This window comes from Artibeus jamaicensis, unplaced genomic scaffold (genome assembly GCF_021234435.1).
Source record: "Artibeus jamaicensis isolate MK-2021 breed Jamaican fruit bat unplaced genomic scaffold, CSHL_Jam_final contig_3214, whole genome shotgun sequence".
NCBI lineage: Eukaryota > Metazoa > Chordata > Mammalia > Chiroptera > Phyllostomidae > Artibeus > Artibeus jamaicensis.
Genome location: NW_026521760.1, coordinates 740360 through 764777, shown reverse-complemented (window position 1 = coordinate 764777; position 24418 = coordinate 740360). Strand labels below are relative to the sequence as shown.

Genomic DNA, 24418 nt, shown 5'->3' with positions numbered 1-24418 from the left:
AATTAAAAATAAATTAATAAGTCTTTTAAGAATTCATGGATAATATTTCAAATGAACAAAATACAGGCTTATTTAAAATAAAACATAGGCCTTTAAATGTACACTTAGACTAAGATTGGGGCTAATTCTTTGTTAGTTCAGGCAGCTTTATAATTTTCTTACTGCTAATTTGTGTACCAATAAAGGATGGTTGAATCAACATCTGTTTTTCAGTGAAAGGAAGTTTAACACTCATGCAGAAAAAGCAGTATTTTCAGCATTTGTCATTTAAACAAATAGAAGTGAGTTTAACAAAATGTTATGTTCAGACAAAGCACCAGATAAAATGTTTTATGGTTATTTTATTCTCATTCTAACAAGTCCTCTCTCCAGTGGCTGCTATTACAGCATTTTCTTTTTTCACCTTATTTTGGGAAAACAAGAAAAGTTATTATTTTTTTCTCTCAGAGTTAAAGCCCATTTTGTGTCATGTTGAGAGACTGGCAGATGATCTTCCTTGGGAAATATGCTTCTATGGCTGGACAAGCTCATCTTTTAGTAGCCAGGGGGTAGATTATTCCAAATCAAGTTCTAAGTTCTCATCTTTCATTTTCAAGTTGCTTATAACTGCCCCTTATGCCAGCATTTTAAAATTTTAATCGCTTGTATATCTTCAAAGGCAGATTTTACTTGTTATATTTACTAATGGCAGTATACAAAGCAAAGAACAAAGACATAAATGAGTCAACATTTTCAGAAGTATGTAGTTGTATTTTAAAATATTTTATTATAAAGTTTTAGCATGTTATTTTTTCATACAGGTTTTAAAACATTTTAATGGCTGATGAAGAAGCTTTTGAGGAAATACGATTTTATTCAAAATAATGTTAACATTTCAAAACAGGCAAGGAGTCCATTGAGCTTTAATAATGCCATATTTTACTCCTATGTAATTATTTTGAAATGTACTCAATACCAGTTTATCCTTCATTCTTACACCTTCTTCCTCTACTAGGGCTTATTGTCAGCAGGACCCGAAACTTCTGACTAAATAGATGGAACTGGACATTTAGCTTTATGTTTAGAGAAAAATGCCCCAAAGAGCAAATTATAAAACGTGGCACTACTAAAATTATAGTATTCTTTTTCTCTTAATGTTTTTCTTTATTATTTATTTTAAATTTATTGGTGATAAAAATATGTGCAAACAGGATCTGTTTGTGATTATATGTACATTACATCCCAGTTCAAAAGTGGCCATTCTATGCAAGTTATAGACCATAATTATATACTGAACAACTAAATTTACCACTAATCCAAGACTCAAAACACTATCAATAACTCGCATTGACCTATGTTTTTCTCCCTGTCTCATGTCCTCCCATTTTCCAAAGGTAACCACTATTCTGAATTTTGTGTTTTCCTCATGATTTTTCTTAAAGTTTCATCACCTAAATATTGATATCAATAAATTGTTTTAGTTTAGTTTGTTTTTGAACTCTGTATAAATACCATTATACTGTATGTAGTCTCCTAAGACTTGATTGTTTACTCAATATTGTTTTGGGAAAGTCTATCCATGTTTTGGGGTGCAAGTCTGGCTCCTTCGTTTTCACTGCTACCACTGTTCATCTCTATTGGTATACTACAGTATGTCTGCCTTTGTACAGTTAAAGACCAGCCTTTTCCAGGTGTGAGAGCTAGCCTTGAAGATGGCCCCCAGTGATTTCTGCTTCTTAATATTATGCCTTTGTATAGACACCTTTCTGTAGTGAACAGGGTTACCCTCTGTGCCAGTAGTTATCGAGGAAGTGATAGCGAGACTTTTGTGGCTTTTCCATGGCTTTCCTGACTCTCCCTGGAGAAAGCTAGAAGCCGTGTCATGATGGTACTCAAGCAGACCTGTGAAGAAACCCATATGGGGAGGTATTGAGGCTTCTAGCAACATCACCAATAATTCATCTGTGTGAGTGAGGCATTTGTAGCCCCATTCAAGCCTTCTGTTGACTTCAAACCTTGCCAATATCTCTTGATTACAACCTGATGAACCTGAGTCAGAACCTCCCAGCCGAGCTGCTCTCAAATTTCTGATTCATAGAAATGGAGAGATTATAAATGTTTATTGTTTTTTGCAAGTGTATTTTGAGGCAATTTGTTATACAGCTATAAATAATTAATAAACTGGCTTTTTAATGATGTGAACATTTTGTGAACATTCTCATACCTGTCTCCAGACATGTATGTACAAGACCAGGTAGTGGACCTAGGTGTGAGATTGGGTTGAAGATTATGAGAATGCTTAACTTGGAGATCACATGCCTATTTTTCGAAGTTATTTTACTGATTTATATTTTGATAAGCAATGTGAGTAAGAATCTCTATTCCATTCTTTTTAAATTTTGGTATTGTCAGACTCTAATTTTTACTCGCTTGGTAAGTATAAAATATTTCATTATGGTAGTATATCCTTCCCCAACACCAAAACAGTAGTGTCCTATATTTTCTCCTAAAAAGTGTAACATTTTTATATTTACACTTATACCCTTAATCCATCTACCACTGCCACCATGTAATGTCAGTATCTGGAATGAGATAGGTATTTACTTTAATTTTTTATTATGCACTTAAACAATTGTCCCAATTATTGAAAAGTCCATCTTTTCCCCCTTGTCTTCTGTGTCCTATGAATCTGTCACGTGGATCTGTTTTGGAGCTTCATTCTATACTCTTGGTCAGTTTGCTTATTCCAATACTAATTATATAGTGTCTTGCTCTTTTTGATTCTAGAAAATCATGTTTCTTAATTTTTCTTGTTAGTTGTTTTAGGTGGTCAGATAATCTTCCAATAATGATAACATTGTTTTCCTGTTTTCAATTTTTATTTTTTTCTGTATATTATACTGGCTATAACCTTCAGAAAACTTGGTCTAGAAATGGTAATGGTAAAGTGATAACAATGCTGATTCTTTTCTGCTACCCGATTTTAAAGAAAATATTTTTAACATATTACCAAGAAGAGTAATTTTACTGTCATTTTTTTGTTTTTGTTCTTTGCTTTGAATCCCTGTATGGGATTCAGATGTTAAGGATTTTCCTTTTATTGTTAATTTGCTATGACCTCTCTTCCAAAAATGATTAGTGGATTTTATCAAATACCTTTTGTGCAGATATTGATGTTATTATGGCTTTCTTCCTTTATGTTAATTTGGTTAATTTATAGATATTCTAATACTTTATAATGTACTTTCTGACTTCAGTTATTCTCAACAGATCAGTCTCTTTGGGAACTTTAGTATAATGTTGCAAGTGAAGTCTCATTGTAAAATTCTTGCCTCTTGTGGCCATAGGAAGAGATTCTACCACCTTGTGCTTATGTAGACGGTAGCAATGAGAGCTCTTTGGCGTTGTGTGATTAAGCATAGATCTAATAACATAAATGGCTTAATGTTTCACAGAGTGTCCTTGTGCCTACACCTTCAGTGCCACAGAGTTAATTTCCTGTAATTAATAGTTTGGCTAAGTGATGGTTGTCTTCTGTGGGGGAAAATATTTTGTGGGAGCCAGGAGAGTTCAAATCTCTTTGTTTTTGAAACAGGAGAATTTTGCTGCCTCAAATCCTTTGTTAATTTAGTCAAGGTATGAATTGTGTGTATTGTTTTCTGAATAAAATAAATAATCACTGTAACTAATATGGTAGCTTAAACAGGTTACTTGAAGTTTCAAATTCCTAATTCTCCCCTTTAAATATCAGATATGTGTACTATCACAGCAGTATAGAGATTCCTCAAGTCTTGCTTAGTTCGTCTCCTGTTAGTCCCAGGATGTGGTTATTGTTAAAATAAGGTACAAACATGAAATTCTAGAAAACACTATCTCTTCATAAATAACTGGGAAATTCTAGACCAAAAAGAAATTCATTCTCAAGGTACTAGAATAACATTCTCGGTTGTTGACATATTTAGGTAAAGTCAGGCTCCACAGAGATTTTCCCCTTAAAAAACAATAAGGAGTCACTGTCAGTAGACATCAGATAAGAGTGGAACTTAAGTGTCTTATTTGCAATATAACTGTGATCGCCACAATGTATAACTTTGCCATTAAACTTTATTGCTGGAGTTACTCGTTTAGTTTACTAGACTTAAGAGTAAATTGCTTGATTATATGCTCAAGTTTTTCTTCATTTTTTCTATAATAAATGATACATTTCTCATTTTGAAGTTAGTACAATGTGTGGGATCAGTTGAAATAATCAAATGATAATATTAATAAAGTAGTTATTACCAATTTCAGCTCTTCTTAGAAGTTGGGTAAAAGTGGGGTGCTATTAGGTGATAAGTGGCCAAGGAATTAACTAAATCATGACCAAAATGAATCAGTGCTCTCAACGAGATTGTCATTGGAACCTGTGTGCAAGGACAGGCTGTGGAGGCAAACCACACTGACAAAGAATCCCCAGTGCCAAGAACTAGAACCAATTAGAAGTGAGCTCTTTGATTTACAAAACTTTATATATAATGTCCACCTTGTATACCTAGGAAATAATGTGTTGCCCCAAATGTCCAGACAGAACAGGCCTAGGTGGTTGCCAGCCTGGCCCTGGTGAGAGGGATGGTAGGGACACTTGAAGAGAGATGTTCTTTAGTCTGCCTGAAGTCCCGTTATCACACCTGTTTCATGGAAAGAAAAGAGAAGAGTGAGTGAGACGGTTGGTCCTTTTCCCTTTCGACAGTGGGCCTTGACCTCCTTGAGCGTATAGGTATGGAGAAGGAGAGATGGCTAGAGAGAGCCATTTAATACACAGAGGGACACTACAATGCAAACTTACCTCTTCGGGCCTGCTGGAATCATCACTTCAGATGGAACCATGGATCCATTAGTAGTCACTCCTCATTCCCTGCCCCCACCAACTCCCAGAAACATTTATCTACTTTCTCTTTCTGTGAGTTGCCTATTCTGGACATTTTATGTAAGTAGAATTATGTAATACATGATCTTTTGTAACTGGCTTCTTTTACTTAGCATAATGTTTTCAAGGTCATATTGTAACATGTATTGATACTTCATTACTTTTTTATTAATGAATAATGTTCTGTTGTGTGGGTACAGTGCATTTTGTTCATCCTATCATTGCTTGATAAACATTAAAGCTGTTTCTACTTTCTGGCAATTATGAATATTTGTGTACAAGTTTTGGTATGGGACATGTGTTTTCACTTCTCTGATGTGTACACCTAGAAGTGGAACTGCTGGGTCATGTGGGAACTCTGTGTTTAACGTTTTGAGGAGATGCCAAACTTTTCTAAACCGGCCGCACCAGTTTACATTCCTACTAACTATGTGCATGGATGCCATTTTCTCCACATTGTCACCAACACTTGTTACTGTCTTTCTTGTTTATCGGCATACTGTGGGGTATGAGGTGGTTGGTATTTTAATGTCTTAGATTTGCATTTTCCTAGTGACTAGTGACACTGAACATGTCTCTTTGCACGTTTCTAAGCCTTCTTTGGAGAAATACATATTCTTTTTCCATTTTTTAAATTAGATTATCTTTTTATTGTTGACTTGTCAGAGTTCTTTATATATTTTGTATCATCTTGTGTCAACATCAGAAGGTTTTTCTTTTTTAACATTTACCCCCCAAAAAACATTTAGAAAAGTACATTGTCGCAGATTGGATTTTTCAGAAGCAGTTGCTGGGACAGATTTGGGGTGGATGATGTGTATTAGAGGTGGACATTTGTGACAATAAGGACAACAGGATTGGCCAGTCCGGGAAGTAGAACTTACTGCAGGCCTGATGAACCCTCAGCCACGCTGGCAGCCAGCTCTGGAGCAAATCTGCCTGTCAGAGTTGTCCTGCCACATGTTGCCACCTGGCTCAGTCAGTGAGTGAGAGTCAGCCTGCAAAAGGTGTGACCTTGAGAGAGGCAGCTCTGCATCTGTGGCGGACTGATGTGGTGAACAACTGCAGGCTGTTTGCTGACTGCGTCCCTGCAGCTGAGCAGCAGTTCCCCTGGGAGGGGCATCTGGAGAGTTCACCTTAGTGTCCACCACATGCCTATTATATTTTAAAATCTCAGTTAGACCTTGAATCCACAAAGCTTAGAAGAGTTGCTAATAAGCATATTTATGGGATAAGAAAATTGGATGCAGCCTTTGTGAATATGTTATTACTGCTATTTTATAGTATTGTATACTTTGAAATCTAAGAAGGTAGTTTCTACTTGTTCAATTTGGCCTGGAGTTATGTACATTCATAATATTAATTGTGTTTTATTGTTTATGTTTACTATACAATTAGAGTGCCTTAAGCAGCTTATATGACACTTATATTTGACCCATAAAATAGAGGCTATTATGTGTTTGACTTAGTATGTTTTTCTAAGATTCCGAACATATCTTCTTTTTAAGAATTATTTTCCCTTGGCCTTCTCTCTGCTATTTCTGCTCCATATTATGAGAACTTAATAAAAGACTACTTAAATTATTTTTTCTTGGGGGGTGGGTTAAAACTGAGAATTGTCTTAAGAATATTCTTAGTCCTTAGTTTTTTAGCTTTACTTCTAGCATTGTCTTGCAGATATTCTAAAATCTTTACACTTGATATTCCTTAACTTTTGATTTTCTTTTGTATGCAGCAAATCTAATAGACTAAGACAATTTTGGTTGATTTTACATATATTTACACATATATGTATATATATACATATGTATGTATACATGTGTATGTGTGTATGTGTGTGTATAAATTAACTATCTCCAGCTTGCTCAAACTCCAAATTGTGATTCTTTCTGATCATATAAATTAGTGCACAAGAGTGAAAACCTTCTATAGAATAAAGAATCCGGAATTGTTTTTCTAGTCGAAGTTGAGTAGTTTGACTCTACCAGCATGGGGGAGTAGAAGGAGCTCAGAAGGAAGTGTCAGAAGATCAGAGTTAGAATCTCAACTACCCCTTATTATCTGGGTTGCCTTAACCAGGTTACTTAGCTTCTCAAAGCCCTGGATGCCATATCTCTAAAATGTAGCTATGTCAATCAGCTGTGCCTACCTCTCCCAGTTGTGGTGATGACCTAATAAGATAACGGATCTGAAAGGATTTGGCAACTTTGTGGCTAATGTGTGCATTCAGGAGATAGTCGGGACAGTGTTCTTCTTTGGATACAACTTTAATATAAATGAGGTGGAACTCACAGACTTGAACCTTTTGCAGACGCACAGTTTAACAAAAGTAGAAAGGAATATAAACGAATTATATAAAAATTAATTTAAATTCCATTATGACTATCTTTAATATAGTCTAGAAACCTGCCAACAGATATTTATTGTGGGATTTTATTATTTGTTCATAGAATTTCATCCAAATGACGCACATCAAGAGTTTCTCATTCCTGCAAATTGAACTGGCTTGCGTGTCCTTAGAGTGGAGCAAAGATTACTTGGAAACAGTTAGTTTTGACTTAAGTGTATTACAGATATTTATACAGGAACTTACAGTTTGCAGAATGTTTTTATATGCATTCTTTCATAACCTCTGTGTAATCACCCTATAAAAAGGATAAAAAAGGAAGGTTTTTTTTTGTGGTTATTGTTCCCATTACTTATGTTAGAGAAGTGACTTTCTCAAAGTCGCTCACCTACTAGGTGGTAGAATTGAGATTTTAAAAATACCTGATTTTCTCATTTTGAACCTACTATGTCACATTGCTTGTGAAACTAAGGAATTATTTTACATGGGCTTGGATTGGAACCAGGTATTCTTAGTCTGAGCCTATTCTTGATCCAAACATAGATTCCATTGTCCATAGAAGCCACTGTTTTCTATGCACCAAATGCTCCCTCTATCCTGGGCTTTGTCTTCCAGGTCTGTTCCAGCGTGATGACCTGGTTCTGTAGCCTCCTCCCCAGTGTCTATGTACACGTATATACAGTCCAAAACATAGTTTTTATGCTGTTGCCATATAACTATAAACTGTAATAATATGTAAGCAATATACATAGTACTCCTGGGATTTTGCTGATGAGCAACTTCTGAGTAATGTGGGTATTTTAACTATAATTTGGGTGGGTTGTTTGGTTCCTCACAAGTCTCTGGTACTGATTCACGTACTGTACTTTCAGTTGCCAGTAGGCTATTGTGAGCTGGAGTTTCAGAATGTGACAGTGAGCATAGATTTTTTGGGACCAAACCAGCTCCAGGAGTTCCAGGAATTAACCCAGTTTTACTTGTCTTGTGATATATTTTGTATATTCATTATTGCTTTTAGAATTTGAAGTGGGAAGGCCTGTTGCAAAAATTATCTATATCTAGTTCTCATTTATACTTGCCTGAAACCAAACAGACCTAAAACTAAGGCTTCTCTATATCTTTCTGTGGTTTTTATAAGTGCTCAGGCCATATTTTGAGCAAACAAGGCAATAAGAAATACTCTACTGTTTCATGTTTTGAAATGCTGACTAGATAAAGATTACACATGACAAGTTATTTACAGCTTTATTTATACATGCTGGATTCTCTGTTGGAATCATAGAAGAGAAGAAGATATGATAATTGCTTTGTGTAGTTCACAGAATGAAATCGCAAACTGAGATGTTTTGAGTCCAGTTTGTACTGTGACCATTTCTAGGAAACCATATTTAAACAGCAGTGGTTATCATGAAGTATGCAACATGTCAACTGTGTCCCAGCTCCTATCAGTAAACACCTTCCGCCACTTTATTCCCTAGAACCTAACCTTCATCAGATAATACTAAATAAACTATGTCGAGTGCACATATTAATATATATCAGAGGTATCGAGCAGCCTGCTGGCTGCATTTTCAGTAGTGTTTATCTGTGGTCATACAGATTATAACTCTGAATTTTTATTAGGAAGACTAAATTGAGAATTTATAATGTTCCTGATTTAGTTTCACCAGCTGTGCCACTGCGGTGGAAAATAACTGGAGAGGGTAAAAATGGAACTGAATGAGAGAGCAACAAACAAATGGCGTTTGCTTTATATTTACCTGCTTTGCGTCTGCTGCTCTGCTGCTGTAAGGTTTAGGGTTTCATATAGTAATTAGTAGCCTCTTAACTTATATATTATCACTTCAGTGAATTGTAATGCCTATTTTTAGTTTTCTTGTATAAACTAAGAATATGATTGCTAATTGACATTTAATCTTGGGAATCTGGAAATGATTCTTTAAAATTGAATCTTTTCTTATTCCTCTATCTTTCACTCATTTATTTGTAAATTTGACAAGTATCTGTTGAGCTACACATGTGCAAGACATTGACCTAGGGACAGACATGGTATCTGTCCTCATGGAGATCAGAGTCTGTAGGGAGGATGTGTTATTAAACATTGTAGGGTACATAGACCTTTTAAAAAAGCCTTATTGAATTATAATTGACATATAGCATTATGTAAGTTTAAGGTGCTGATTTGATATACTATATATTGCACAATGATTACCATAATAAGGTTGGTTAACCCACCCCTCACTGTACATAGTTGCCTTTTTGTGTGTGTATGTGTGATGAGAATAATCTAAGATCTACTCTCCCAGCAACTTTTAAGTACCCAGTGTACTATTGCTAACTGTAGTGGCCATGCTGTGCCTTAGGTCCCTAGAGCTTTAAGATATGAATCTTGAAATGACTCTAGCACCAAAAATATTTAAAATTTCACTTTCATTTAAACAATCACAATGAAATAATAGTGTAAATTGTTCAGTTTGGAAATCAGACATGTTGAGGATGATGGAAAATAACTGAACACTTTATATTTAGAAAAATACTGAATTGGCAAAGGCTTGAGTAAAAAATGCAAGAAGTCCCTTGTAGATAGTTATTTTAGTTGTGGAATTGCTAGCAAAGGGCACTGTGTGGAATCATTCATTATGAACAGTTCTATTTATTTTGTATAATAAGGAGCAGCTGGTAAAACATATACAAACTTGTAGAACTTTTGACTGTTAAGAATAATTCTTGGATGTATTGTATGTAGATAGCCCTTACAAATACTGCTTGTATATAATAATGTTGCAACTATCAGTCTAAGTCTTATATATTTTACTTGTGTTGGCAGTTTGATTTGGCAGCTGGAGAGGAAGCCCCTACTTGGGCCATGGCCATGTCTGACTCACCACTCACCCTTGTGTTTTGCATATTGCCCACCCTATAGTCTAGGATATGTTACTTGAAGAAATATCGACACATTTTATTTGTGTAGAATTTATAGAGTTTTAAGTTATCTAGTCACAGAAGAAAAATACATCCATGTTAAGTAACAATACTTTCCTAATCAAAAATAGTGTTATATTCTAGTTGTTGCTATTAGGAAACCTCACACCACTGAGAAACAATAATACTGCTAGTAATAGCAATATCAGCTACATACACCTTCTATAATATTAATTCTTAACCATTATTATATGAGCAATGTTTTATAAAGGAGGAAACTGAAGATTTGGGGTACTAAGTCACTGTGTCCCTGGCCGAGAGCTACTCTTAAGTGGGGAAGCTGGGATACATTTACAACAATTAAAAAATACAAGCCAACAGATATTGAGATCATAATTATGCACCAGGCACTGTACTAAATGTTTTACATTTAACCTCAGTGACACTGTGAGGGCTGCACGATTATCAGTTCTGTTTGATAAATGTGGAGAAATGAGTTACCGAGGAGTTAAGCAGTTTGTCAGAGGCACTCAGCTGGTTAGTGGTAGGGCTCGAATGCTCTTCTCTCACGCCACTCCACCTACATCGAGCGTTGAGGTAGGGGCAGCATTGATTTATGACTGTGGAACTTTTATGATTTAAGAATGTTGTTTTTGGTATTAGTTTTTAAAAGTACAATAACTGTACTCTGCTGGTTATGAAAATGCCTCAGTTTTTAAAGATAATTGTAAAATGTACCTCTGAATGGAAACATTTGCTTAGTGGGTAGCAAATCAATTGGGTTCCTCAGTCAGAGGAATATTCAATTGCAATGAACATAGTTTTTATATAATTTTATTGAGTTATGTATTGACTAAATTAGTTTAATTTGTTCATTGTATAGGTTGCATTTTTTCTTTTAATTTAGGAATAGTGTTTTTTTCTTCTTTTACTGTGCATAAGAACCCTGAGAAATCTATTTATAGTTTCAATGCAGAGTTAGACTTTGATAAATTATAATTTTATGTTATTGCTGATTACTGGATTGCCATTTATATAGCATAGTTTGCAGACATTGAATGCAGCATAGTTTCATTTTTAATTAAATTTATTGTGGTGACATTGTTTAATAAGTTTATATAGTTTTAGGTGTACATTTCTATGTGCATATATCTATGATATATGATCTGTATATTGCCTTGTGTTCCCCTCTTCCAAAGTCAGATCATCTTCTATCACCATATATTTGGCCCCCTTTACCCTTTACTATTCTTCCACCCACTTTCCTCTGGTAACCACCATGCTGTTGTCTGTGTCTGAGTTTCAGTTTTATGCCTCACGTAGGAGTGAAATCATATGGTTCTTGGCTTTTTCTTTTTTTTTCTTTTTTCTTTATTTATTTTAGAAAGAGGGCAAGTGAGGGAGAGAGAGGTTGATGTGCAAGAAAAACATCAGTCAGTTGCCTCTCACATGCTCTCAACCAGGGATCTGGCCTGCAACCCTGTACCCTGACTAGGAATGGAACTGGTGACCTTTTGATTTGCAGATGACCAGTGGGCAACACCAGTAAGGGGTCTTATATTTTTTTGACTGACTTATTTTGCCTAGCATATTTTCAAGGTCCATTCATGCTGTTGTAAATAGCAGTATTTCATCTTTTCTTGTGGCTGAATAGTATCCCATTATATATACCACATCTTCTTTATCCAGTTGTCTATCAAAGGATACCGTGGTTATTTTGATAGCTTTGTTTTAAAAAGGGCTAATTTAGCCCTGGCTGGCATAGCTCAGTGGATTGAGTGCGAGCCTGCCAACCACACGATCACGGTTAGATTCCCAGTTAGGGCACATGCCTGGGTTGCAAGTCACTTCCCGGCAGGGCACTCATAAGAGGCAACCACACATTGATGTTTCTCTCCTTTTCTCCTTCCCTTCCTGTCTAAAGATAAATAAATAAATAAAATATTTTTTAAAAATTAGATTTAAAAAATAAATAAATAAATAACAGCAAACTCACAGTTACTAAGAACCACACCTAAAACAAAAGCAAACTAAGAGGGCAGCTAGGTCAGGAGCAAAACCATAGAAATGAAGATCACATGGAGGGTTAGCAACAGGGGAGTGGGAGAAGGAGAAGGGGGGAGAAGGTACAGAAAATAAGTAGCATAAGGCGGTAGGTAGAAAATAGGTGGGGGGGGCAAGAATAGTATGGGAAATATAGAATCTAAAGAACTTGAGACACGTGGTCATAAACTAAAGGGAGGTATGGTGGGGGAGGGGGTGTGCAGGGTGGAGGGGAATGAAGGGGGGAAATAGAACAACTGTAATGGCATAATTAATAAAATATATTAAAAAATAAATAAATAAAAAGGGCTAATTTCTTTAAAGTCGTGTTTTGAATTACATTAGAAGTAAATTATAGCTACTTTTTATATTTATATACTTTTCTTCTTCTGATGTCTGTATGTTCCAGGAGAAGACATTCTGAGCTTGTAAATGGCATATCTTACAATTTATTTTAAAAGAAATTTAAAGTTTTTGAAACTACTTGGGGATGTTTTTTAATTAGATGGTAAAGAACTTAAGCCTAAATAGTAAATTTTGCTGAATTCAATTCAGCAACATTGGGAACTGTATGGATTATAAGGTATTGTGTTTGGTGACACGAAAGGTACAAGGATGAAGAAACTTGGTGCCTGTGTCCTAGGGCTTGTATTCTGTTAGCTGACCCAGACAAATATATAAATAACTACAGTGCTTCTATACTTATTATAGTATAGACATCAACAAAGTTCAGTGGGAAATCAGGATAGAGAGATTAATCCCAAGTGGGAGGATCAAGAAAGTTCTCATGGAGTAAGTAGGATTGAGTAGAGCTTAATTTATTGCTTTCATTCATTCTAGACTATCTTCTGAAGATTGATGTCTATTTCCTTGAACTTTTTAATTTTGTACCCAATTTGGATAAATATGGCACAAATCCAGCAGGGAGGTCCAGATGAAAAAGAAAAGACCACAGCACTGAAAGGTACATACTTAATTTGTTTTTTTAGGATATTTTCATTGTGCCTGACAATGGTATAGGAATATTTAGGTGACCTCCAGTTTTTTCAGTTCTAAAATAAAAATAGTACTTAATCTATTTGTAATTATTTATATCCCTCAGAGTAACTATCTCAGTGTCTGAGAGATAGTCTGTATTAGTAAGTAAATCATATAATAATGTAATTTTACAGCTATAAGAATTCTTAATGCTTTTTAAAATTCAAGGCCATATAAATATATGGCAAAAACACTGTAGATAGTTCCCTTATCATATGTTGATTGCAATGTCATAATAATTTAGGATTGTGATCTGCCTAACTCTGCATTTCATCTTTGTGGCATTGGCACTAGGGATATTTTATGAGAGGCCCTTCTTGTTAACATCTCAGAAGGACTCTGCCTTAGACATTCTTTGGGAATTTTGAGTTCTAGACATTAAAAACCTGCTATCTAAAGTAATTTTACTCCTAAAAGAAATATTCATTATAGACCTGTAAGGTTTCTTTATTATCACATTCCAGTCTACCCATGTAGGGACTTGCCTAAGATCAGATTATCTGAGTAACTTGTGCAAGATTTCACAGTTACTTTCTTTCATGGTGGAAAAATTATCTTACAGGTTTTCTGAAAGCCGGGATGCCAACTATGCTCAATGATAAAAGTCTCTTTCACCCTTCAGCGTAGAATGTATCCGGTCTTCAGCATGCTTTGTAGGAGATACCCTGGCTGAATATGTCCCAGACTGCCTTAGCTATGGCCACTTCTCTGAATCCCTAGCTGCTGTCCTACCCTGCTGTGCCAGGCTGGCTGATAAAGATATCTCAAGAATCTCTCTTACTACCTTTTTCTGTCTTTTTTTCACAAAAGCCTAACGCATATATAGGTAAAGCAACCAGCTTCTTAGCTCAGTATGGCTCGCCATATTCCTGCTTTTAGAGCAAATGATCTATCAAAAGGATGGTGTAACTAGCCCTTACCTACAAAAATGAAAAGTGCCCAAGAGCATTGCTTTCTCCTCACAAATATAATGTCTTGGATTAGGGTGGTAGCAGGAGGGATGATAAAGAATGGACAGATTCTGGTTATGTTTTAAAGAATGACTGGCTTTTCCTTTTTCTCCTTCCTTTCTTTCTTCTTCCCTCCCTTCTTTCATTCAGATTTTATTTATTTATTTTTAGAGGGGAAGAGAAGGAGAAAGAGAGGGAGAGAAACCTCAGTGTGCTAGAGAAACATCCACCGACTGCCTCTTGCATGCCCCCCACTGGGGACCTGGCCCACAACCCAGGCATGTGCCCTGACTCAAAATCAAACTGGTGACTTTTCGGTTCTCAGGCTAGCACTCAATCCCCTGAGCCACACCAGCCAGTGCTGACTGGCTTATTTCACTTCACATAATGTTCTCCAGGTTGATCACAAAGGGTAAAAGTTTCTTCTTTTTTTTACTACTGAGTAGTATTCTATTGTGTAAATATACCATAGTTACTTTATCCACTCATCTACTGATGGACACTTGGGCTGCTTCCAAAATCTCAGTGCTTGTAAATAACACTGCAATGAACATAGGGTTGTATGGTCTTTCAAATCAGTGTTTAGGTATTCTTTGGGTAAATTCCCAGAAGTGGTATGACTGGGTGATAAAGCAGTTTCATTTTTAATTTTTTGAGGTAACATCATACTGCTTTCCACCATCTACGTTCCCACCAATAGTGCAGATGTTAAAAAACAAGTAAGATAACTTTGAAGTTTCTTGGTTCATGATAGGTACCATTAATTGTATTAAGAAAACTGGATAAAGCAGGTTGCAGTGGTAGTTGTACTGGAAAACAAGAGTTAGCTTTTAGATGTATTAAATATTAAACTGAGATGCCTGTTAAACATTAAGGTGGAGAGGTTGAATTGAGAGCATTTGGGTTAGAAGTAATCATTTGGGGAATCATTAGCATAGACATAATATTTAAAGTGATGGTCATAATTGAGATCACCAGGATGTCAATGTAGCCAGGAAAGGGAAGACATCTGCAGATTGAGCCTTGGGGCATCTTAACCTTAAGGTCAGGAAGATTCTAAGAAGGAACCAGCTACAGAGGCTGAAAATGAATTTCTACTAAGATATGCTGAAAACAAGGAGTAAGAGAAATCCCGAACATCAAATGAGAAAAATTAATTTAATTATGATCATGAGTCAGGTTAGACAAGGACTGAGAATTTACTTTTGGATTTGACAGTTTGTGAATTGATCTTCACAAAAAGAAAGCTGTTTCAGTGATTTGTTGAAAATGAAAGCATATTGGAGAACTTGAGTAGAGACCAGGAACCGAGAAATTGGAGACAGCGCTAGACAACCCTATGGAAGGTTTTACTGAACGCTTGTGTGCTGCTGTGAATGATCAGTACACTCAGAAAAATGGTTAATGTGGGAGGGAGGACAAGGAATGTCTGTCGTTTTCTATCTCAATAGACTCTCTTGGTTTACACCTCCATGGATTTTGAGCATCTTCAACCTTATGTGATAATGTGAAAATTTGGTCTCTCAAGCCGTCGTTCCAATCTATACTTCCACAAGTGTGTATAAGAGTTCAGATTGACTTTCTGGATTTTGTAAGTAGTATGGTGACATTAAAAGAGTATGGGTAGGATTCCAGAGATGGAGCTATTTGGATTTAAACTCAAGTTTTCCTGCAAGTTGGTTAACTGAAACTTTTTCTTCATCACTGCAGTATGAATAGGAGGGCTTAGTACACATGAGCTTGTAATGAAGAAGTAAAATTAGAAATATTAGAAGATAAAATGGCAAATGCACAGAAAAGTATATTTTAGGAGAAATTGGCAAACTAAGTAAAAATTTATACCTAAAACAATCCTATTTACCATTTTTTCTTTTATGAATTATGCCTTAAGTATCCTGTCTTAAGAACTTTTGGCCTAGCCCTAGTTCGTGAAGATTTTCTCCTATGTTTTTTAGCTTTAGACTTTGTATTTAAGATATTCATTCATTTTGAGTTAATTTTTATGTAAGGAGTGAGACTTCAGTCAATGTGTACTTATTATTTACTTTTTTACCCATTGATATCCAATTGTGCCAGGACCATTTGTAAAAAAAGATTATCTTTCCACTGTTGAGTTACTGTCTGACCTTTGTCGGAAATGAGTAGGGCGTATTCAGGTCGGCTTGCTTGTGGCTCTCCTGTTGCTTCCATGGACCTTTTTCTATCTCTTCTCCAATGCCACACTCGTGATTACTGTGCTATGTAGTAAGTTTTATAATTGGGTAGAATGATTCTTTCCACTTTATTCTTTCCCCAAATTGTTTAGCTATTCTAGGTCCTTTGCCTTTTTGTATAAATTTCAGAGTAAAATGGTTTATACCTGTAAAAGATTTTTTTAATTTAGGTTTGCATCAGAATTATGTTTAAACCTATAGATGAATATGGGGAGAATTGACATCTGCACTACATTGTCTTCTAGTCCATTATCATGGTATGTCTTTCAGTTTATTCAGATCTTTGTTTTTTTCATCAGCATTTTGTAATTCTTTGCATTGTTATTAGATTTATACTTAAGTTTTAAATTTTTAGAGTAATCGTAAATCGTGTTGTACCTTAATCTCAGTTGCCACATATTTATTGATAGTTTGTGGAAATACAATCAAGTTTCGTGTGTTGATATTACATCCTATGACTTTGCTGATGTCATTTATTAGTTCTAGGCTTTGTTTTGGTTGATTCCTTGGGATTTTGTTTGTACAAGTTGGACAGTTTTGTTTCTTCCTTTCTAATCTATATGCCTTTTTTTCCCTTTTTTTTCTCTTTTTTGCTGACTAGGCCTTCTAGTACTATAAGAAGAATCAGAGTACGCATTCTTTCGTTGTAGGCCAGTGGTAATAGTCATTTTTGACTCTGACTATGATGGGTGGCTGGGGAAAGAGGCTTACTGGTGTTCACAGAATGGGTCATCCTATCTACTTGATTATTAAAATATTTTATTGAACCTTCACTTGGGAAACAAATATCTTCACATTCTTGACCATTCAGAGGGGTCTTTTCACACACCGCTTCTCCATAATTCCTTGTCACCAGTTTTCCAATTGTGTCATTCCAAGTCCCTTACTATCCAGCCAATCCATTGGCCACAGCCCGTGAATCAATATATAATCACATGTCTGGCCATATCTCTTTCCAGAAAACTGAACAGCCAGGTACACTGCTCTCAGTTCTGCTCACTGGGAGGATTTCTATTTATAGCTCTCATTCAAGGATATCCCAGAAAAGGGCTCTAGTGCTTCAACTGTCCACTTTTGAGTGCACTTGAATATGTTGCAGAACTGTCTGTAAGCAGACCTGAGTTTGGGTAGGAACTCAATTAATATTAGGAACTCCCCATATGGAGTTCATGCTGGTAGGTATTAGGCAGCACGGTAGGAGTGGAGACCACTGGGCTACTTCTTCATTTAACTTACTTTGCCTTCAGGGCCTGCCCAGGCCCAATCCCGAATATACCACTTCCATTTGATGATGGAGTGCTGTTAGTATGCACCTAACTTTATGACTTGGCGGGTCAGCTAATATTAAGTTCATGATGGGCAGCTAACATCACACAGTAACCTAGTAGCCCATGATTAAATATTCAGTCTCTACAAAGGCCCGGTAGCAGACTAACAGCTGTTTCTTAAAAGCAAGTAGTTATCTGCAGTGGATGGCAGGGCTTTGCTCCAAAATCCTAAGGTCCTGTGCTTTGATACTTGAGGGGCCTGCCAAAGATTCCAAACAGCACGCCTGTCTGCCACTAGCACCATTGGATCTGCAGGATTATGTAGGTCAAGTAGCAGAGCAGCATATACAGCTGCAGAGTTTTCTTTTTTCTGGGCACCACTTAAAAGTAGTAACATTTCGGATAAAAGGACCACAGTAACACATCCAAATGAGGACTATGTTGCCTCCAGCACCCAAAGAAACCTCCCCACCCACAGGCACTGTGCCTCTTTTTTGTTTGTAGGAAAGGCCAATTGCAAGAACTTACTCTTCACCTTAGGAAAGATAACTTGACATGACTGACATCATTGGCCCCCTAGAAATTACACTGGAGTAGAAAGCCCCTGAATTTTTGTGAGATTTATTTCTCACCCTGTGACACGCAGATGTCTTGCCAATAAGTGTAGATGGCTGTTACTTCTTGCTTACTAGGTCCAATCAGTATAATGTCATTAATGTATTGGATCAGAGTGGTATCATATGGAAGGGAAAGAAGATCAGGATCAAGCAAACTAAATTATGTCTTAGGTGGGAGAGTCAGTATATCCCTGAGGTAGGACAGCGAAAGTGTGTCTCTGGCCTTGCTAGCTGAAAGCAAACTGCTTCAAGTGGGTTTTATTGACAGCGGTGGAGAAAAAGGCATTTGCCAGATCAGTGGCTCCCTACCAGGTACCAGGGGATGCATTAATTTGCCCAAGCAATGAAATTATGTCTAGTATAGCAGCTACATTTGAAGTCACCACTGGGTTAAGCTTAATGATAATCTACTGTCATTCTCCAAGTTCCAGCATCTGTCTTCTGGACATTTCAGATAGGTGAATTGAGTGGGGATGTAGTAGGAATCACCACCCCTGCATCCTTCAGGTCCTCAGTGACAGAAATCTGCAATGCCAGGAATGCCATATTTCTTTTTGGTTACTATTTTCCTAGGTAAAGGCAGTTTGGGGGGCTTTCACTTGTTCTTTACTACAATATCCTTCATTCCACAGGTCAGAGAACCAATGTGGGGATTCTAGCAAATAATGAACTGGGGAAATAACCACAGAGTGGGTTCAGAAACCTACTGTGAGATGAATCTGAGCTAAAACTCCATGGAACATCTGTCTGCCATAAGCCCCTACTCTGACTGATGAACCACAATGACCTTTTGGGTTCTGGAATCAGTTTCATTTCAGAGCTAGTGTCCACAAGTCTCTGAAAGGTCTGATTACACTTTCCCCAATATTGTTACCCTGGTAAAGAGCCATAGGTCCCTTTGGGGAAGGATGGGAGAAAGCGTAACAGTGTAATTTTGGGCAGTGTACCTGGTCCTTCCTTAAGGGGTTTTGGCCTGTCCTTCTCCCAAGACACTCTGGATATATAAGCTTGCTTAAGTCCGGGAATGATTGTAACTGTTTTTGATTCAGGTTTGACCTCTGTTCATTTAACGTAGAACTTTTCTGCTTACACGTATCAAGTAAGAATTTAGTAGCCTTCCTGTCTTATTTCTAGGAACAACATGCTCAGCTAGCCATCGCCACAGGTCTGTGTTAATCAGACTTCTGATCGCTGCTTTGACTCTGCTACCCATTGCAGTAACCATGTCCACCTTGCCTTTGGTGGTAGAGTGTTCCCTCCTGGCTGCTACCACCCTAGGAACCACTTACCCCCATTGCATTTAGATTTCTTAATTCAGTGACTTTAGTTCCCACTGTAAGGTCTAGCATAAGAGAAGGGCTACCACAGAGCTGTTTAAGGATGCCCGAGTTCTCCTCATAAATTTATTTCTCATAGTAGTGGGAAAGGTATATCTTTTGGACCCTCGCAGGGTGGGTGAGTAGGTCTTCAATAACAAATCCACTCTTAACATTTGTATTTCCCTAAACCTTTGAATCACTTCCCCTGCATTAAACCAAGGCACATTCACTCACTATGCACAACCCTTTGGTCTCTGTTCCAGCCAACCAGAGCCCTTCCTAGCTCCCCAAGTTGCGATGTTAAATATAGTATCTGTGCTTGGTGAGTCTTTATCAATACATATGACATGATTGTTCCTTCCACTATTATCCCATACCCTTAATATCCATTCTCCTACCTATTTCCTGGATTTCTGTTTGTATAAATTTTTATTCTATTCATACCTTCAGTGTATCAGATGAGGGTCCTCTATGTGGGAGAAAGGCAATTTGCTTTACTCAGTCTACAGATTCAAATGCTAATCTCACTCAGAGACACCTTCACAGGCATACTCAGAATAATGTTTAACCAAATACATGGGTGCCCTGTGGCCCCGTGAAGTTGACACATAAAATTAATCACCACACCATTCATCCTGGTTTGTTTCCACCTTTTGGTTATTGTGACTAATGCTTCCGTGAACATGGTTGTACAAATATCTGATGAGTCTCTGTTTTCAATTCTTTTGCGTATCAAATGGTATTTTTATGCAGTTATTACATATGCTTGGTTGAAGTTTAGAATTCTGGTTTGTGAATCACTGATCACCAGTGGTATGAATTAGGGGGAAAAAGTGTATCACATCTGATGCATGTTCAGGTGTTATGGGTTTAGTCGTACTGTATCTTGTAGGTACTAAAGGGATTTTTCAATGTAAATGTTATATTATTCTTGAGTTTTACCTAATTCAATGCCTTTGGAACCCAGTCTCTATGTGTAAAATATGGTCATACAGTATTGCTTTTCTATTAAAAAGCAAAAGATAATCTCTGACAATTTCTACATGTCTCCTTAATGCTAAAGAAATTTAATAAAGACATATATCTGGTTCTCTAGTTGAAAGAGATGTTTGAGGAATGCCTGTTTATTTAGTTGTTCTTTTTATCATTTAAAGGAACATTTTGAGCAAGATAAAACCATATTTCTGTATTTATAACTATTCTTTTCAAGGTAATAAAGAGAGGGGACAGAATATTTTAGGGTTGATATGGGACATAGAATAAATGTGGTAATTTTGAAAGAACACTGAGTTAGGTATTGGGAAACGCATTTATTTTACTAACTTCACTTATAAGGTATAATTTTGGACAAGCTATTTTACTTCTTTGAACTCATTTCCTTGTCTGAAAGAGAGTGAAGATGATAATATGTGCTACTATTTTATAGGGTGGTGATGATCAAACGAGGTAAAGTAAGCAAAATCTTTAAACTGATGTATGGCTGTTAGGTGTTATTTTATGATCTGACCTGATAGAAAGAGAATATGGCCATTAGGCAGAATACATCTGCTTACATATTGGTTTCTGTGTGTCTGATGACACGACTTCTAAGTTTTGAACTGTGGAAGGTGACTGTAAAGTGAAGTAATCTGATTTTGCTAAAGGACCTCAACTCATTGGAAGGAGAGAAATGAGAATCTTCTAGCTACTCCAAGCCAATTTTTGACACTAAAAATTTTTACCCTTTGCAACAGCATGGATAGAACTGGAGAGCATTATGCCAAGTGAAATAAGCCAGGTGGTGAAAGATAAATACCATATGACCTTTGTTGGGAATCGCTCTGCCTGGTTTCAGGAGTTGTAACTGCCCCCCATGGCTAAGGCTGAGTGTGCGACCTCCAGAATGCGAGCCACTAAGGAGACAAAGCTGGTCTCTGGCAGCAGCACTGCTTCTGCTTCATTCCCTGCCCCCAACCCTTGGTCCACTAGTCAGAGAGAGACAGGTAAGACCCTTCAGAGGAGGGGCAACCTAAGCCAGACACAATTACTTGGGAGGCCCTCAAGGAAGGACTTGGGGGGCCTGCAACAAAGAGGGAGTGATGGACCCTCACCCCCTGGCTATTCTGACATAGCCTGAGTCCCCATATGCTCTGGGAGAATCCCTTCCTGGCTCTAATCCACTTAAGCCTAAAAACCTATGTTGGGGGAGGCGGTGCAGCCCCTTGCCAGCTAGAGCAGGATCTGGGGTGATCGGGCATAAGAAAGAATTCCTAAAGTCCTGTGAAGCCTGGTTTGTTAAGAGTGCTTTCATTCATATGATAAGGGTCCGAGCAAGAAATGAGTATGTCTCCCAAAGTTTCTGCAGCCCCCTTACCTGACAGACACTGACTCAGATTAAGCCCTCAGATTTCTTTGAAATGTTATCTACTGTTTGATCCTTGCCTCCTGTATTCCTGCATATTACAACCCAATAAAAGCCTCTAGAGGAAGGGGTGCTTGGCCTTTCTCCTCTGAGAGATTGGCCACCTCTCCTCCCCAAGCAGATCATGTCTTAGTCGTGTTACTTTCATCCGTGGTGGACGGGGGGACTTGCTGGCAGAGCTGCCCCAACAAACCTCACCTGTAAGTGAAACCTAACCAACAAAACAAACAAGCGAGCAAAATAGAACCAGAGACATGGACATAAAGTAAACAAACTGACAGTAACCAGCAGGGAGGTAGGAGGGGGATAACAGGGAAAAAGGGATGGGGCAAGTCAAGGAACATGTATATAAAGGACCCATGGACAAGGGGGATGGAGGGGCAGCTCAGGGCAGGGCAGGGGAGAGTAATGGGGAAGTACGGGGACAACTGTAATTGAACAACAATATAAAATTTTAAAAGGTTAAATAGAAAAAAATTTCAATTTTACTCTTCTTTGTGAAAATTTACATGGTGTTCAGAACTTTACTAATGAATCAGAAAGTTGTCAGCATATATCCATCCGCTTTGTATCCCAGTATGCATGTTGTGTGACATTTCCGTCTCACCATAAAGTTCGCAAACATTTTTTTATGTTTGCATGTTGAAGATGGTATGTTTTGTGTAAATGGAGGTTTATTTGATATAGCAGTTTGAAGAGTGCCAATGATGTTTTTTTACAAGTTTTTTGTTGCCTTATCTTTGTGTCCTACAGAGAGAGACTAGAGAATTGAGGTAGGTAGACTAATTTTTTTCTCTAGATATTTTGATAAGCCATACAGATGGATTTGTTATATCCTTGTGAGAAATAGAAATAAAATATTAATTCTGGGGTACTTCTTTTGTAGAAAATGGGACTGGTTTGCATTACTACATATCCAGGGAGCCTTTTCTCATCAGGAACTTGTGTTAAGTGAAAAATCTCAAAACTTAAACTTTTTTTAAAATCATCTTTTGGAACTGGATTTGAAATGTATATTTTTATTTTTCTGAGTTTCTACTTGACTGTATAAAGACTTATAGTGAGCATTTTTACCTTACAAATAATATGAGCCAAAATATGTCATTAAATGATCACTGGCAGACTGATTCTAGGGCTAGGGAGAGAAAACATAGGTAAGCTTGGAGCCTCTTGTACCAGTACCAGAAAGTAAAGAAATGCTCAAAAAACAAACAGATGGAAGCATGTCAAAGGCACAGGAGAGCTAGCAAAAAGAGTTAACAGTGGCCAACACTGTAACAATTTGAGCAGCAAATGATGTAGTAGTGGGTTGTAGCTCAATGTATAAGATAAGTATCTATGGGTTTATACTGATATAAATAAATCATTGACTAAATATGTAAGTGGAAGAGAGGTAAAGCTTCCGTATAAAAGATTACAAGTAATATTTGTAAATGTGCTCTACTCCAGGAAGTGGAAAATAATTCCCACCTTCTCTTTTTGAGAGTGGGCTAGACTTAGTCATGTATGAGAATAGATTGTGGAAAGGGAAAAACAGTAACTTTATTGTGGAAAAAGTCTGGCAAACACTGTCTCAACCAGCTCATGAAGTTTTATATCCCAGTGATGTGATGAGAAAGGCAGTTCATTCTGTGATATTCTTTTTAAAAACTTAAAATGCTAGCCTAATCTCTCTCTCTCTCTCTCTCTCTCTCTCTCACACACACACACACACACACACGAAAAATGTAAATTGAGGGTCATTCTACGGAATACCCTAAAAACAGTTAAGATCATAGAAAAGAAGCAAAGATTGAAAACTGTCACAGACCATAGGAGACTGGGGAGACATGATGACTATATACAATGTAGTACATGATGGAAAAACTGACGTAGTACATGATGAATATCCGAGCTTAGTTAATAGCCATGTACCAACATTGATTTCTTCATTTTGACAAGTGTACCATTGTAATGTAGGATGTTAATGGTAGAAGAAACTGAGTGAAGGATATACATGTATTATTTGTACTGTCTTTCAACTCTTCTATAAATCTAAAATGATTCCAGTATATATCTTTATTAAAAAATTATTGACAATTTTTTGATCACATAGAATCAAATGATCAAAATAAAAACTGCTTTGTGTTAACCAGTTTATTCAGTTATCATCTTTTAATGTTGTAATTTTCCCCTAAAATGAAATAATAAGCTGTATTGCTACCAGTTACGTTTATAAATTTCTTACCTAGAGATAGTAGTTTTATTTATATTTAAAATTTAGTGACATTTTAAAAGTATTACTATCTGAAACTTATAAAACAATACAAGGATGTTAATAAAGTTCTGTTAGTAATTATATATTTTAAAGGGAAGAAGTTAATAATTACTGTAGTAGCACATAGGATCTGACTTGTTATTGTTTTAAGAATCATA

General features: G+C 36.8%; 1 protein-coding gene across 3 annotated transcripts in view; it reads left to right on the top strand.

Annotated features, from left to right (window-relative positions):
* The window catches only part of FAM172A (family with sequence similarity 172 member A), a 412801-nt gene that overhangs the window by 17184 nt on the left and 371199 nt on the right, over positions 1-24418 (top strand). For 2 of the 3 annotated variants that reach the window (XM_053663579.1, XM_053663580.1), the window contains exon 2: positions 13038-13161. The exons of the other annotated variant lie outside the window; for it this stretch is intronic. In XM_053663579.1, the coding sequence (XP_053519554.1) occupies positions 13056-13161 (106 nt within the window). In that variant the 5' untranslated portion in view covers positions 13038-13055. The remainder of the gene's footprint in view (positions 1-13037; positions 13162-24418) is intronic. 3 annotated transcript variants of the gene reach the window in all.